At 46.9% G+C, this 18,039-nt stretch overlaps 1 protein-coding gene across 1 annotated transcript in view; it reads right to left on the bottom strand.

Moving 5' to 3' along the window:
• The window catches only part of Sorl1 (sortilin related receptor 1), a 171,488-nt gene that overhangs the window by 115,711 nt on the left and 37,738 nt on the right, over positions 1–18,039 (bottom strand). Inside the window, exons 6-8 of the mRNA XM_006981235.4 lie at positions 13,890–14,070; positions 2,184–2,285; positions 1,029–1,198 (exon numbers count right to left, since the gene is read on the bottom strand). Coding sequence (XP_006981297.3) covers positions 1,029–1,198; positions 2,184–2,285; positions 13,890–14,070 — 453 coding nt within the window. The remainder of the gene's footprint in view (positions 1–1,028; positions 1,199–2,183; positions 2,286–13,889; positions 14,071–18,039) is intronic.

Raw genomic sequence — 18,039 nt, forward strand, 5'->3', positions numbered from 1 at the left:
GTCTCCACAGGATATGAGACACTCAGACATCACCATAGGAAACTGTCACACAGAAAAGGCAGTCTATGTGTGTGTGAAGACCCCCGTGGTGACATAACCGAGGTCACCACTTCCTTGGTAGTCCTCTCCAGGTTGGGCTCCCACTCTGTCCTACCATGAGAAATTCATCTAGTATCTGGCCAATGAGAAAGATGAAAAGCCATTAGCAAGCTGTATGTTATTCACTCCATAGCCATGGGGGTCTCCAAGGTGTTGGCGGCGAGGTGGGGGGTTGCTGTTAAAGTCAGTGAAAGACATGAGGGACCATGGTTCATGAATTTTAATTATTAAAAGAAGTAAACTCCACTATTCACCCACAAAAAGAAATGAGGTACTAACACAGCCCATGGGGATGAACCTTGAATACATGTTAGAAGCCAGACACAGAAGGCCACATACCATTGCAGCATAATTCCATGTATAGCAAATATCCAGAAAAGGTAAACACAGAGTCCTCAGCTGCTCCCAAGGCCCTCAATGAAAGCAGTACTCAAAAAGCACCCAGTACTAGGGGTACAAAACCATCCTACACTTGTGACTACCAGTTAAAGGGGCAGTGACCCTGGGGCTTTGCTATCACATGCCACCTTATAGTGAGCTCTAAAAGAGGCTGTCCATCAGTCACTTGGAAGCAGGGCCCCTGTGTTCCCTGAAGTGATGGTATCTTCCAACTGGCCTTGCCCACTGGCCCAGAAAACCCAAGGGAGTGGTTAACAGAGTGCCTGAGGTCCTAAATGTCACCTAGAACAGCAGCACTCAGCCATGGCTGTGCACGAAAACCCTTGGGGACAGCCAGAACCACACCCCAGGCCAATTCAATTGCAATCTGAGGACACCTGATCCAGGGGTGGGTGTGGGGCACACTTGGAAAGCACCTCAAGCAAGGCCGGGTGTGCAAAGTGACACTGCACACCACTGAGGGAGGGAGAGGCTGGTGGCCTTTGTTGACCCAGGAAGACGGGGGAGGGGGGAGCCCATGATCTCCTTACCTCACCAGGGTGTCACTGCCGACCCCTCCGGGGCTATAATACAGCACATTCTCCAGGGACAAGGAGAACTTCAGCCCTTCTGCCTCTGAGATGTATAAGTTGGTACTGTTGTTGCTGTGACTCACACACACGAACACCTGGTCCTCTGAGGCATCCGCGATGTAATACTCCTTTGGAAGCCAAAGTCAGGAAACAAACAGTCAAAATCCCAGTTGTCCCTGGGAGCTTCTTACACACACATGAAAGCAATGACTCCAAGTGTCCCCGTGAAGAAAAGGCAGAGAAAGGCGGCAGCCAGGGCCCATCCTGAACAAAGAACCTGAAATGATTCTCCCTTCCAAGTGTCCATGGCTGGGCTACACATGGAGCTTGCTGGTAAGATACAATGAAGAGCGGGCCTCTAACCTCCATAAGTGACCCAAAAACCTCTTTATGGTAATGATGCTTCCCCATTTTCCCCAGCAGACCTTTTATTAGCACAAGGCACAACATAGATTAACACGTATTTCATTTCCTCATCTTTTCCCTAAGGAGACTACGAGACCCTTTAGAAACCAGAAAGAACTGATCATCATTCCTGTTACATACCCCACTGAGCTATCAACCAACTGCTGATGGCAAAGCCTTCCAAGGAGACCTCCTCACTGCAGGCGCTATGCTGGGGACCCAGACTGCTCCTCCCTAGCTGTCTGTGTACCCTGATATTGAAGGCATTGGAGCACAGACTAGGTACACTTTCTCCACTCAGTTCTCGGTCTTTCTAACCTGTCTGTTTCTACAAAGTAGAGCCTGAATGCACCCCCCTTTTGGGACCTTAGCCCTCTACAGGGAATATAGCATGTGGTTAATAAGCAAGTGCCACGCACAAGTTTCCCACTGCTTGAGGAATGGCATACAAGGCCACTGACCGGCACCAACCCCTCTACCAATCCTACTCCACTTAAAGCAGGAAAAAGGACTCCCATTCAGCTCCACTTCAAACAGTGAAGTGCACAGCAGCAGACCAACAGACCCAGAGTATAACAGGTCTCTTCAGAGGCCTCTCTGGAGGGTGCCCACAAGGGAGAATGTGAAATGCTCACGCCAGCAGGACATTCCCATGATGCTTGGAGACGAGCGCCCTGCCCCTCCCTCCTCCCAGCAGACTTCACTCACATTAATAGGATGCTTTGTGACAAACTGGGCTGCTCTCATAGGCTTCCGGCCAAAGGAGACCCAGAGCTGGACAGATGACTGCTGCTGGCTGCCCGGAAGATGCTGCCAAGGAAAAGGAGAGAGACAAATTAACTCTGCCAGATGACGGTCCCTCAAAGCACACGGGGAAAGGAGACAAGTCGGACCCGTCTGATTCCACTGAAAACACAAAGCAGACTGTGACTCGGTTCCTAATTGACATTGTCAGCCCTGAGCTGAGCTGCTTCGTACAGGAACACCCGGTCTACAGCTCCTACGGACACTCTGTGGATGTCCAATGAGGAGGGACAGTGGTGTGACAGGAGAGCTTGAACATGGGGATGGCAGTGGAGGTCACCAATGCGTAAAGAAGAGCGGAAGAAAGGAAGGAAGGAAGGAAGGAAGGAAGGAAGGAAGGGAGGGAGGGAGGGAGGGAGGGAGGGAGAGAGAGAGAGAGAGAGAGAGAGAGAGAGAGAGAGAGAGAGAGAGAAGAAGAAAGAAAGAAAGAAAGAAAGAAAGAAAGAAAGAAAGAAAGAAAGAAAGAAAGAAAGAAAGAAAGAAAGAAAGAAAGAAAGAAAGAAAGAAAGAAAGAAAGCAAGCTGTGGAATATAGACAGAGCAGAACCTGCAGCTTTCAGCTAGCACAGGTTAGACCAGCTGCCATCATTCAAAGCTCACAAAGCTATTCAGTCACAAGGCTTCAATTTGCAAGACTCGACAGACTCCTCGGTGTTTCCATGAGCCAATCTCTGACTGCTTCCCTTCAAGTAGGATCTTTTGCTAGAATACATACGCTCTGATAGAACAGAACACTCAGCATAATGCTGAGCATCCCATGTTGCATTGGGGAGATTTTAAGCCATTGCTGGGGCCATGAAAACATTAAGGTATCCTATGTATGCAAAGATCTTCATGACTACCAATGAAGACAACATCCATGAAAGACATTGCATGTTATATTTTTTTTCACTGCTCCAAACTCTGTTCCCTAAAAGAAGATATTTCCCAGCAGTACCAAAGACCCAACATTAGCTAAAAGTTTCAACAGAAGAAACACAAAGGCCAAAGAATATATTAAAAAGTGCTCCATGTCCTTAGCCATCAGGGAAATGAGAATTAAAACACCTTTGAGATTCCATCTCACAGCAGTCAAAATGGCTATCACCAAGGAAACCCCTGACAACAAATGCTGGCAAGTGTGTGGAGAAAGAGCTCACCTAACTGTAGAAATGTCAACTGGACAGCCACCTGTGGAAGTCAGTGTGGAGGTCTGAACATAACACCTGCTCTGGCCCAGCTAAGCCACACCTGGGGACATATTCAACGGACTCTAAGTCAGCATACCACAGCGATCCTTGCACAACCAAGTTTAAACCACAATAGCTAAGAAATGGAACCAGGCTAGATGCCCATCAGCAAAGGAACAGATACAGAAAATGTTATACATGTACACATGGAATTTCATTCAGCCCTATAGAACAATTGACATCATGATATTTGTAGAGAAATACATACAACTGAAGATAAGCCTGACTCAGAATGACAAATACCATCTTTTTCTCTCATATGTACAGTCCGAAGTAAAGTGTGTGTGTGCGTGTATACATACACACATACACCCATGCACACACATGCATGCACCTGTGTGTAGTCATGAAAATAGAAAGAAGATAAGAGAGCTTAAGGACTGGGGAGGGGAAGACACTTGAACTTTAAAAAATAAAGAAAAAGAAGCTGGAAAACACTTTCAACAATTATTTGCAAAGTGGCCTAGGAATCTGGGGGAATATAGACATATATATTATACAAACATACATACAAATACACACACATACACACATATATATGCATGCCACTCTTACCCCATAAATACAACATCACAGACCACTGTATCAATTTCTTCAAAGTCTCGAAAGGTGCCCTTTCTCTGCTTCTGAGAGAATTATTCCTAAAGTGAGATAATTCTGGTTCACCCTAAGGTATTCTGACAGCACCACTGTATTGTTTTTTGGTCATCAAGAAAAATATTAGCAATTAAATCATGACACACCACTGACTGTGCAGGGCATTGTCAGGCTCTGATGCTCTTCTTTAATAAACCACGGGGTTTTGTGAGTTGGTCTTTTTTTTTTTTAACTGTTATTAGTAAGCCCCATGGAAAGATTGAACAGTACAAATCAGTGTAAGATAAAATGAAGAGCTCTGCTACCACTGCCCTGACCACCCATTCACCTTCCAGGGTGTCCACTGGCAGACAGCTCTATGCACCTGCACTATCACACACAGCATCTTGATACAGTGAGGACAGCACTGCCTTCCCCCAATACCCAGCCTCTCTTCCCTCCTGAATAACAGGGCCTGACTACCGCCCAGAGGAAAGATCTCCTCAATTCTTTGTTTTCTTCATCATGTGTAGTCACATAGTCAAGCACTGGGTAATGAGATGCAAAGAGACATACCATGTTGGCTTTGTGGGGAGTTACTTTAAAGGTACAAATCAGCTGGTACTGCAACCATTTGACCATTCTGGTTTTCCTTCAGCTTCTGAGCTGGGTAAAGACTCAAAGGCCAGTGAAGGCACTTGAATTAAGAATAGGATCTGGGTGGTGGTGGTGCAAGCTTTTAATACCAGCACTTGGGAGGTAGAGCCAGATGGATCTCTGTGAGTTCGAGGCCAGCCTGGGCTAAAGAGTGAGTTCCAGGAAAGGCGCCAAAGCTACACAGAGAAACCCTGTCTCAAAAAACAAACAAACAAAAATAAAACAGAACAAAACCAAACAAAACAAAAGAATAGGAATAACTCCATAGGATAGTGAAATGGAAAGACATGATCCTTAGCTTAGCTAGAACCCTAGCCTTAGCTTGCTTGTCTACCTGAAGCAGCATGGGAGACTGTTACTTCGATTTCTAGTCTCTTATCAGTGGCCCAATACAATTCTAATACGATGTGTACAATCCAGTGTTTTGCACACAAACTGGGTCACAATTGAGAAATGACTGAACAACTTATTCATAAAGACAGGGTGTAAATCTCGCCAAGACACAATTTAGCCTTTCTTCATTAATCATGTATCTCAGACATCTTTCCATTTCGCAGCTAATGGTGGGTACTGAGGTGATTTCCAGAGCACTCTCTAATTAAAGACATGAGTACATACTACCTCTTTTACAATTGTACACCATCTGTAGAGCACATTCTAAGAAAATGAAAACTTTTTTTTAAAAAGCAGATTTTTTTTTTTCTGCAGCAAGATCTCATGTAGCCCAGGCTGGCCTTGAACATACTGTATAGTTGAGGATAGACCCCCTGACCCTCTTGCTAGTACCTCCTAACTGCTGGAGTTACAGGCATGAGCCACCATACTCAGCTTGCAGAATTTTCATTTTGGATTGATATCCTGAAAGGCTGTGTCCATTACTAGACGCACCAGCATATACAACAACTAGGAATTCTTTAAATGCATTCATCTCGGTGAATGGTACAGAATTTGATACTTTATGAAGAGTGTTATCTTTTTTTTTTAAATTTTGTGTTTTCAGTTCTGATGATCAAATGGTGTGGGTTTCAGCTTATATCTGAGATGATGTCAAAGCAAAGTAATGGACAATCAAGGAGGAACTAAGAAATGACATATTCTTAGCCACAAAGGCCAAAGGATGCGACAATGCTCTCTTCAACTCTAAATCTCTAGCAGTTCAGCTGGAAAAGACTTCGGGACAGCAGGAGGCCTCCCAAGGTGTGTGGTGACATGAGGACAAGCGCTAAGAGGCTCCTGAGCTTCAGCTGCAGCAGTCAATGTCACATTCCCCTCTGGAACGATGACAATGCTTCAGCGAATCTTCACTGTGTACGGCTCCTTGCGGGGAGCATCAGTCATAAAACACAGAAACCTAACCCAGCGGCCCAGGCCTCTCCTGCTGTGGATGATTAATCTTGACAATTTGATGGCACTAAGAAACACCTAGAGCCAAAGGTGGTGGTGCACACCTTTAATCCTAGCACTCAGGAGGCAGAGTCAGGTGGATCTCTGTTGAGTTTGAGGTCAGCCTGGTCTACAGACAGAGTTACAGGGATAGCCAGGGCTACACAGAGAAACCCTGTCTTGAAAAGCCAAAAAGAATGAAAAAGAAAAAAGAAAACACCTAGGGATTAGGAAAGCACGCTCAGGGCGTGTCTATGGAGCATTTCCAGAGAGGGTTAACAAACAGGAAATAACCTGCTCTGAGCACAGGAAGGCACTGTCCCCAGGCTGGCTAGGTGGAATAAAAAGAGAGAAAGGAGCAAGGCAGCTGGTGTAGGCTTCTCTCTGCTTCTGGGCAACGGGAAGTGAGCTGCCACGCCCACCCCTACCCTCCTCACTCTTCTGCACTGAAAATTCTGAAATCGTGGGATAAAACAAACCTTTCTCTTTTAAATTCCTTCCTTCCTTCAGATATTTTGTCCCAGTGACAACATTAATCTGATTATTACATCCTAGCTACTGAGGAGGCTGAGGCAAGGGACTCACTTGAGCCTAGGAATCAGAGACCAATCTGGGTGACAGAGCAACACCTCATCTAAGAAAAAACAAATGACCATGATAAAACATAGATAAACTATGACTAGCTGGCTAGCTTTCCCAGTACTGGGAGGAACTATGCAGGCTACGAAGGAGGAAAAGTCACCAACAGACTAACCCAGCTGTGAACTCCGTGAGCTACAAAATGACCAGCATGGCAAGAAATGCCAAATGGTGGGATGAATGTTACGGGAGTAACCAATTGCTTCTGTTTGGATTCAAGAAGACTGTACCATAGAGGAAACACTTGCCTGGCACTGTAAACCTGACCGAGAACCCACAGCAGGGGTGTAGGCACAGGTACAAACCTGCCACTATTACTTTGCTAAGTGGACAGAGTATCGAACTGTCCTCCAAATGGGCATTTCCACACCCACAGATGAGTGCAGCTCTGACTTCCGCCAGAGCAGCTTCTGCATGGAGCAGCCGGTGGTCTACACAGAAACTCTCAATCGGTCAAAGTGCAGAGAATAAATGTCAGTCATGACTGGGACATCTGGATCGTACCCATCCTCCCAAGGCTCAGGGAACATCACAGAGGAGGAGCAGAAAGATTCTAAGAGCCAGCAGTCAAGAAGGACCTTGAATGCAAGAAGGCAAAACAATGGCTTCTGGACATGCCAGGACCAAAGAACGCGAACCCGCCTAGCTATGACTGCCTGCACAAGAGCTGTACAAGTCAGTCAACACTCCAGCACTGGGGTGGAGGGATCACAGCCTCCACCTCTAGTGGATCAGCTACTGAGGTGGATGGCTTCCGGGAGAGAGAGCTGGGTTTCTCCAAGAGTGCAGTCCCTGGTGGATCAACCATGCTCCAGCAGATGATCCCACACCCAGGAGTATCACAGGTTGGACTCAGCGGATTATAAATTAAAACAAAACATACGGAAAAAAGGACATGATATTATAAAGAGTGTGGAGGTGGGGGGATGGATCCAGGAGGAGTTGGGGGAGACTATGATCAAAATACATTGTCTATAGGTATAACATATAAGAGCATTAACAAAAATATACCATTTTTAAGAAGTGAAAAACTATCCTAGGAGAGATCAATTAAACAAATGGTAGCTAGACAGTTAGTGGGGCTGGCATCTACAAGGGATGCTGAAGATGATGAGGGCAATTCAGAGGTCAGATCAGTAGAAACCGTTCCTTTGTGTAGATCAGAAAAGGACCAGGATAAAGTTTACAAAGTTAGTGTTAATTGGAAACATTTCCAGAATGACAAGGTAAGGAGCTCTAGAACTCCCCCATGAAAGAAAAAAAAAAAAACAAAAAAACCACAAACACTCTCAAAAACCAACTTTCCCAGGTTTCTGAGAACCACAGAAGGTTTGGCAAAACTCCAAGCACATTTATTGAAGAACAGCAGCTGGACCTTGGCAAGCAAGCATGGCGAACTTCGCTGCATTTCACTCGCCCTGCTTCACCCCTCGCTCTCTAACTCTGAAGGAGCCTTGGAAGCACACAACCTCACAGCCATGATAGCTGAGAGGCTACTGGGCAGGAGAGAACAGGCCACCCCTCCATAAAAAACATGCAGTTAGAAAACTGTCTGTAATTCACCTGCCTGGTGACTCGTCTTCCTGACACTTGACCCTACACACACACACACACACACACACACACACACACACACAAACACGCACACGCACTCACGTGCACGCACACGCACATGCGCGCGCATGCACACACAGAGAGAGAGAGAGAGAGAGAGAGAGAGAGAGAGAGAGAGAGAGAGAGAGAGAGAGCAATAGCCAGTCAGGGTGTGCCTGGGGGACAGCAACTGACAAAAGGCTGTTTAACATCGAGATTGCCAGAGGCAGCATCCACAGCCAGGGCTAACCAAAGCTTCAAAAGAAAAACCCAGAAAGAAAATTGCCCTAAGAGGCATTGTTTGAAAAACTCTGAAAGGATTTCTAGGAATCTTTAAGGCCGAGCACATAATAGCTATGACTACACCCTAGGAAGAATAAAACAGTGCCTGGCTCACCTCCAACTAACCTGGAGGGCTCGGCATCAGGCGGGAGTGGAGGGTGAAGACGGCTCTGCAACTCACCAGGCGGAGAACAGGAAGTTTTACCCCAACACACCCCACACCAGAGTCCATCAGGAAGGGCAGAGACTGGCCTCTTCAAAGCACCCAAGGAAATTTCTAACCATCACTGGCTGTCTGCTAAACTAAACCACAGACAATTCGGTATATGCACAATAAAGAACAGTCTTTACGGAAACAGCGCACGAAACTCGTTGAACAAACAGCAACAACAAAGAACAACATAGACCCAGGGGTAGGGATCAAGAGCCACTGCCTGACAGCAACTGTGTGATCTTCAACAACAAAATGTCCTGGTGACCTTTAACTGTCAACTTGGTGTCCTCTAGAGTCACCCGAAAGCCTAGGTTGTGGAACAGCCTCAATCTCACTGGCCTGTGAGCCTGTCTATGAGGAACTGTCTTGACTGTGAACTGACATAGGGGGGCCCAGCCCACTGTGGGTGGCACCATCCCCTGGGCTACATAAGAAAGCTAGCTAAGCACAAGCCTGTGAACAGTGAAGCCAGCAAGCAGTGTTCTTCGGTCAAAACTCAGGCCCTGGCTTCCACCCATAGCATACGGGCGGACATTCATGTAACCCTGTGAGTCACTTTCCTGTTGCTGTGATAAAATACCATGACCAAGGCAGGGCAAGAGTCCACCATGGCAAGGAGGCCAACAGTAGACTGGAGTCCTGCAGAAGCAGGAGTCTGAGAGGGCACATCCTCAGCAAGCATGAAGCAGAGGGAGAAAACTGGAGGTGCCACGGGGCTGTCCATCTCAAAGCCCACGCTCCCCAGGGACTTCTTTCCTCCAGCAGGCTGCACCACCTAAGTCATGATACCAGCCAGGGACCAAGCGTTCAGATGCCCGAGACTGCCGGAGCGTTTCTCGTTCAAACCAGCGCACACCTCCACAAAAGTATTCCGACTGAAAAGAAAACTGCAGTTCAGGCGTTAACCGTGGATCTTCACGGGCAGAAAAGAGGCAGCAGTCATCTCTTAAAATGACTGCATCAATTGTAAGCACTAAGGTAACTGTAAGATCAATGGTAAGGTACATCGCCTGCCATGCCCAAGATCCTGGGTTCAGTCCCTAGGAGCACAAAAATGGAGCAGGGGAAGAAAGAGGAAGGAAATACCAGCAGCAAATGAAACAAGTGAGCAGTAGATCTATTAGCTTTCATCAACATTAAAATATCTTTTGCTGAAAAGGATATAAATAGGGAAGTGAAATGACAGCCGGGCAGGATGGCAGAGGGTCCACGACTTATATACATCGAGACTCTGCAGAGAGTAATGGAGTCAAGAGCAACGAGATAACTGATAGCTCAGTTTTCAGATGGGTGCATTCTTGCCACAAGCATGCAGGTGCCCTGCCCACAGAGGCCAAAGGAAAGCATCAGATTCCCTAAGAGCTGGAGTTACAGGGAGTTACGAGTTCTCCCTTTAGGCTGCTGGGAACTGAAGTCCTATGGAAGAGCGGCAAACACCCCTAACTGCTGAGCCATCTCTCTGGCCCCTTTCTGATGAGTCTCTTTGGGGCTCGGGGGCAGAGGGCACTTGGGCCCTGCAATGTGTACTGGTAACATCTGCTCCGGAGCAATGATGCTGCAGATGCTCCTCAGAGAAGAGTGTGGGCCTGGCACAGCTTACCTAGAACCACAGATGCAAGCCACACCCACTGGCCTGGGAACCCAGAGACCTGTACACGTGCGCGCACGCATACACACACACACACACACACACACACACACACACACACACACACGAGAGAGAGAGAGAGAGAGAGAGAGAGAGAGAGAGAGAGAGAGAGAGAGAGAGAGAGAGAGAGAGAGAATACCATTTGACTAGGAGGCACCCTCTCACTAGGATCTTGGGTAGAGAGAGGCTCAAGACAGCAATACTAACTGCATCTGTTTGACTTTCTCTCACTGTGGCAAATACTAAGATCAACCACTTGAAGGAAGAAATAACTAATTTTGGCTCACAGTTTTAGAGATCCGGTCTACAGAGGCAGGAAAAGCATGGCAGAGAAGAGCAGGTCACGTCATCAGAGGACAGAAAAGGAAAGAGAATGCCAAACTTGATGTTTCTTCCACTTTTATTCCCTCCAGGTCCCCAGCCTGTGGGTAGGATGGTGGCCCCCACTTTCTGGGTATCTTCTCCCCCAGTTAATCAGTCCCCTATGGAAAGATCCTTCCAGACACATCCAGAAGTGTGCTTCACTAACCCCCTGTACTTCTCCATGCAATCAACACGGCACGAGCAACCATCACACATCCTTCCAGAATTTAAAAATGAACTTGTCTGCGTCTTTTTTCAGTCAGGTGGGTCCACGGCAACATACATTCAACTCTACCCCATATCGCTACCGGGTGTCACATCCGTGACCATCAAAACAGACATGGCCCCAGGGGTAAGAGAAACTCCACAGATGCTCTGGAGAGTAGCTGCGCCTATTGTTGGCCTGGAGTGGAACACAGACAGTTCCCACTCTTGTCCTTTAAATGCCCTGGCACGAGATCCAGGAATTACAGACAGAGAAGGAACAACAGCCGTCCACCTCAGGCCCCAGTGAGGCAAAAGCAAGGACAAGCCAGGACATCATCAGTGTGTGCGAAAATTGAGAAATTAAAGCCACCTAGGAACTCCAAGCCAACGACTTCAAACTGAAAAGTCCCATAGCCGCTGGGGAGCCAGAGATGAGGTGGCAGGCTGCAAAAGAACTCAGGCTTATCCAATTTGGGTCACAAAGCATCCATGCTAGGGCCTGATTGTCACTTGTACCTGTTTTCAATGCCCCTACTCATGTCCAAGGCTACTAGGGCAGGTATGTTCTTGAGCTATCCTGAAAGCATGTGTGTGTGTGCATGTGTGCACATGTGTATGTGTGTACGAGTGTGTACATGGGTATGGCTAAGAAAAAAAACAAGCAAAGCATGAAAGGGATGATCTAGGGGTTAATGCAAGCAAGGAAAATGTGGGAGCTGGGCGGTGGCCTTTAATCCCAGCACTCAGGAGACAGAGCCAGGCGGATCTCTGTGAGTTTGAGGCCAGCCTGGTCTACAGATTGAGATCCAGGACAGGCACCAAAACTACGCAGAGAAACTATGTCTCGAAAAACCCAAGAAAAAGGAGGAGGAGGAGGAGGAGGAGAAGAAGAAGATTTGTGGGGGCTGAAAAGATGGCTCTGAGGTTAAGAGCACGCACTGCTCTTTCAGAGGACATAGGCTCGATGCCAGTATTCATGTCAAGCAGCGATTCACCGCTAACCCAACACTCCAGCTCCAGGGGCCTGAACAGCTCTGGCCTCCACCGGCACCTGCACTCAGGAGCACATACCCACACAGGGACACAGATAGATTAAAAACGTAAAAACACTTTTTAAAACATCTTTTTCATTTACGCGCATGGTGTTTTTGCCTGCATGGGTGTCTGTGTAAGGGAGTGGGATCCCCTAGAACTGGAATTACAGACAGTTATGAGTTGCCATGTGGGTGCTGGGAATTGAACCCAGGTCCAGAAATTGAACTGGAAGAGCAGCCAATGCTCTTAACTGCAGAGCCATCTCTCCAGTCCTAAAACAACCTTTAAAAATAAAACGTGTGGGCCAGTGAGATGGCTCAGGAGTAAAGGTGCTTCTGGTCAAGCCAGATGACAGAAGTTCAAACCCTGGGACAGGAACGGTGGGAGGAAAGAACCAGTGCCCACAAGTTGTCCTCTGACCTCCATACACATCCTCCCCCACCCCACCACACACACACACACACACACACACACACACACACTAAATAAATGTAATGCAAATTTTGATAAAATCAGAAAACACAGTTCTGCAAAGTCCATAATGGGGACGTCTACAGCCATCGGCCTCCTGTAGTCTTCCTCCACCTTCCACTCTGCTTTTCCCGCAGGCGAGTACCCTAGGAGTCGATCGGGGAGCTTGGCCTGCCTGCGTCTGCCCCATCTGCTACCAACTGCAGAAATAAATGAGAACCTGGAGACAAACACTCCATCTGGCTTCAGTCCCTAACTTAGCAGGGACAGAAAGCAGGACAATCTCCCTCCCGGGGACCAGAGACTTTCCACAGTCAGTGAGCAAAGCCGCAGCTCCCAGGAGCAGGGATCCAGGACGCTCTGGCCAGAGCCTGCTTTGTCCCTTTGGACGGGGTCACAGAGTCCTTGTTAAGTAATCCGCTCTGGTTTGAAATGAGCGAGCCTCCATTTCAGCACCTGGCTCTTGGACCTCAAACTTCGGGAGGCTGAGCATTGAGTGACTTACTGATAGCTGGAAGCTTAATTGCTGCTTGTCTTTGAGCATCAGCTCCCACTAGCCAATGACTACTCATCCTATTAGCCATGTAAATGAAAAGTGCCCCAAAATCTCAAAGAGATGATTCTAAATGAAAAGAAACCAATCAGGCTGTGGGATTCAAAGAAAAATAGTTCCCAAGTGCAGCGGTTCCCGTCTGTATTCTTTTTATCGAGATTACGAAGACATTTGGTTTTAGGAGCTAGGGAGATGGCTCAGTTGGTAAAACACTTGCTGGGCAAGCATGCAGACCTGAGTTCAATCCCCAGTACCCACTGTGGGGTGAGGAACCAGCCACAGCAGCTCTGGGACAGCTGTGACAGAAGGTAGTTCACTGGCCAGCAAGCCTAGCTGAATCGGTAAGCTACAGGCTCAGCCTGTCTCAAAAAATAAGGTGGAGAGAGGGAGAAAACCTCCTGAGGTCAACCTTTGGTCTATACACACATGCATACACACACACACACACACACACACACACACACACACACACACACACACACATACATATAACCACATATAACAAAAATGAAATCTTTGTCTGGGATGCTTGGTTACCAGGAGACAAGCAGATTCCTAAGGTCTTCTGACACACTGACTGCTTCCTCTGGATTTCTCTATTCTGATCCGACACCTTCCATGCCCTTCAGGCATGTCCACTGACAACCAGGATCCTTCAGTTAAGCTACCCCAAGTAGACGTCATGCAAACTCACCCAGGTGAATGTCAGACAGAGCAAAGAAACCGCTGGAGCAGTGTACTGCCGAGCATCCTCAACTTACCGCCACCTTTGTAGCAAACATGTACTTGTCCCGAAGCTGAAAGTCCCTCACTTCCTCCAGGATCACTTCCTGGTTTTCCCGGGACTGGAAGAAGTCTGTACTGCGGAACACTGTGGAGAACCCTAAGGGTTCGTGCCGCTCAATGTAGATAGTGTTTGGCTGGTCATAGGGGTCGATTCCCCTGAAAAGAAGAAGCAACTGTTACCATTTCCTATTTCATCACTAGAGTCACGGACATTTCGAGGTGTGGACAACTGCCCAGGATCTAAAGACGCCATGGGGCCAGTTACAAATGGCACCCTGCCTCAAGCATACGGCTTTGCTTGTTCCTTAGCTAGGGACAGAAGCTGGGGAACTGCCACTTGTCAAGTGTTTTACTCGGCCATGGCTGTTTCCAAAGCATCCTGGGATTAACTCAAGGCAATCTCTGGTCCTACTTTCAAAGAGAAGAAAAAGCAAAAGGCAGGGTGGTTCTGAATAAAATGAGAGCCAGAGACACTAGGTAGGTTCCTAGCCCCATGCTCAGAACTTCAGAGGGGAGAGGCATTTTTCCCAGGTGCTGTAGCCTACAAAGTACAGCAGTAGACAGGGCACATTAGGACCTTCTGAGACAAGTGGCCTGTCCCTCAGCTCTTTCCCTGCCTGTCCCCACTGACATCACTAACCCACGCCATCTGGAGTCATCCTGGCAAGACATTCCATCTCCCATGAGATACCTGCTTTGCCGACATGCTAGGCGTCCTCCAGAGAGGGTAGGCACACTTGTCTCTCCATGCTTCTGTGAACATCTCTGTGGAGAGGTACCCTCTGTACAAATTCCAGTCCTTACACCAAACCCTACTCTCCTCTGAGATCAAGTTCAAATCACTGTCCCCCAACATGCCTCCCCCAGTGCTCCTCTCCCTTCTCCCAATGTTAGCCACACATCTCTGCAACACTTATTACCAATGTTTTTGTAGGAGTTTTCATTTAAATTAAGATATGAAAATGCTGAGGCTAGGTGAATTTTGGGGTCAGTCTCGTTACACTAGAATAGCGCCTCTTATCCACTGCATCACATGGTTTTGTACAATCTTCTTGGGCATGTCACACTGGCCTGGGGAGGCTGAGATAACAGAATCCCTGGCTGAAGAGATGTTCACTGCATTGGATGCATGGACCACAACTATAGATACTAACCTCAATTGCAAATTCCGGGTAAGATCAGATTGCACTGGAGAAGGTCTGAGCTAGTACCCTCAAATACAGCAGCACCACTCAGAAGCTGAGAAGACCACTGATCTGCCCCAGTTTCCTGACGCTCAAAAATAAACACCAAAGCTGATGAATCCGCGAATGGAAAATTAATTGGGAAGTCAAGAAAGAACCCCACAGTAGCCATGCCGAGATGACTCTGGCATTGAGCCGAGGGTGTCATTTATGTGGCTGCCTGTACACAGTTCTACATGCCCTGTGGCACTTAGCATAATGAAGGTGAGGATCATTTCTAATTGCTCCTGAGATAGAGTGTCAAGGCCACATTCATCAAAGAAAATAGGTTCTTTTCAAAGGAAGAAAGAGAACTCGGGAGACGGTCCACTTGATTAAGCGGGTGTAGTACAAGCAGAAGAACCTGAAGCTGAAGTGGCCATGTGAAAAGTGGGGCCCAGTATCTTCTTTTCCCAGCTCGGGGAAGGTGGAGGAAAAGTCTAGCCAGTGAGTCCCAAGTTCAATGAAAGACCCTATCTCCAAAACATAAGACAGAGGCGGAGGAAGATACCCCACGTCAACCACTGGCCTCCATACACACATGCTTGTGTGAACACATACAGAAAGAAGACAAGAACTAGAAAAGAGTCTCATTTCACACTTCAGGAAGACTTTGTGTCGACCCTACAATCTGGACTCTGAGCAGAGTGGTGGAGAAGCCGGCAGCCTGGGCCCAGCGTGGGAGAAATCCATTCTTCCTGATCAGATGCTCGTGTGGGGGCGGCTGGTGACATGTTCTCTTCTCCACAATTAGAAGTACTGATTAAAGTACTTCCTCTAGCCTAGAGGATATGCAAATGAAAAGAAGGCTGCTGGGTATTTTTAAAAGGCAGAGAGGAAGAAACCCTCCTTGACATATTTTGAGATGAGCTCATTTCTATTATCCCTTTCTCCAGCCAAAAGAGGAAGCCAAGGTCTAGAGTCAGAACACCTCATACCTCTCATCTCAACCCTCTTTCTTCCCTCATCCATATATGGACCTCCTCATCCTGGGATTGGCTCCATCTACAGGCTCCTATACTCTGGCATCTCCTCACCTTCCAGCTTTTCCTTTTTTTCCTTTCTTTTCTTTTTTTTTCAAAGAAAAAAGACAGGGTTTCTCTGTTTAGCCCTTGAACTCAGAGATCTACCTGCCGCTGTAGATCAGGAACTCACTTTGTAGACCAGGCTGGCCTCAAACTCAGAGATCCACCTGCTTCTGCCTCCTGAGTGCTGGGATTAAAGGCATGCGCCACCACTACCCGGCTCTTAGACACTTCGTATTCTGTCTTCCATGGAGAAATTCCATCCATTGGTTCCGTCTAATCATAGTCATCCACTAGGCCCCATGTGCCTCACCCACAGCCCTGCAGAGAAGCTGTGTGGGACACCCTTGAATACTCCAACCCCCTTTACAGGTCTTTTCCTGCCCTGCCCTGCCTTGCCAGTCTCTCGCTCTGGACATGTATTTTCTTGCTTTCTCTGCCTTGGTCCTACTTCCCCTGCTGATGCTCCCAGGTTGACAGGCATGGTGGATCAAGACCGTGTTACTTACTCTCTGAAAGATCAGCTTGTACTCTTACTATGGAGGAAATTTAGGGAGAAATCCCCCGCCCCCAAGAAACACAAAATCCCAATCCTAAATGTCCAAGCATCTGAAATAAAGTAAGCCAACCTCTCCAACACACCTGTGTGCCTACAGAAGTTACAGAACAAAGTTCTAAGTTAAACACTCCTGCATTCAGAAGTCCTGCTGGCTGGCCCTCTCATTATGCTCTTCATTAAAGTGATCAAAGGTCAGTTTGGGGGTTGGAGGGGTGGCTCAGTGGTTAAGAGTGCTGGCTGCTCTTGCAGAGGACCAGGGTCCATTTCCTAGCACCCACATGGTAGCTCACAACCATCTGCAACTCCAGTCATCCAATGCCTTCTTCTGACATCTGTACATACCAGGCACACTTGTGATGCATAAATATCAATGCAGGTAAAACACTCATACATACAAAATAAAATAAATCTTAAAAGAAATCAATTTGTCCCCATAAGGCAAAGGAAAGTCATGATGGTACTACCTGGATGGAGACTGTCCTTACACGATAGTATGGTTACAATTTTCTTAAGACACCCACAGCCTCTGCCCAAGGAAAATAATCAAAGGATCAGAAAAACTGCTTGCTGTGCAAAGGAAGTGGATGTGATTTAGAAGATGTTTAGCTGTAGGGCCCCTTACTGCCCTTACTCCTTCTTCAGCATCCTTCATTACTAAGGAAGTAATATCAACTCAAAAAAATTCAGTTCACACAAACAGCTAAAATAAACACAGGCAGTATCTACAACCTACTGCCCCACTATATTTAATGTAGACTAAAACTAAACATAAAACTCAGCAGACAAATAATAACTGGCAAACAAGCATACACATACAACCTGTCTTATATCACACTGAAAAGGCCCAATCTCAACTATATAAAGAGTTCCCAGAAATCAACAAGAAGACTAACAATCAAAAAAAAGGGAAAGGGGCATTAGAAGACATGTCCAAAAAAAGGAGCATTTTTTAAAGACAGGGTTTCTCTGTATAGCCACAGCTGTCCTCAGACTTGTTAAGAAAAGCATTTTTTTTTAAAATCATGTTTGACTAGGAGTTCAAGATCATTGCCAAATATATACAGAGTTCCAGGCCATCCATCTTTACATGAGTCCTGTCTTTAAAAAAAAGTTCTTGATTAAAGACAGTCAAATTCATTCATAATGAGAAAATGCAAATTAAAGCTAAATGAGACAATGTGCCCTTAGCTGTAGAGAAAGACACTATTCTGTGCTACTGAGATGAAAGCAAATTTGACAATGTCCATGGAAAATTTGGCAATGTCTACCCACGTTACAGTTTCCCTGGGGACTCAGCAGTGTGCAAGACTAACAAAAT

This window comes from Peromyscus maniculatus, chromosome 7, assembly GCF_049852395.1.
Source record: "Peromyscus maniculatus bairdii isolate BWxNUB_F1_BW_parent chromosome 7, HU_Pman_BW_mat_3.1, whole genome shotgun sequence".
In the NCBI taxonomy this organism is placed as follows: domain Eukaryota; kingdom Metazoa; phylum Chordata; class Mammalia; order Rodentia; family Cricetidae; genus Peromyscus; species Peromyscus maniculatus.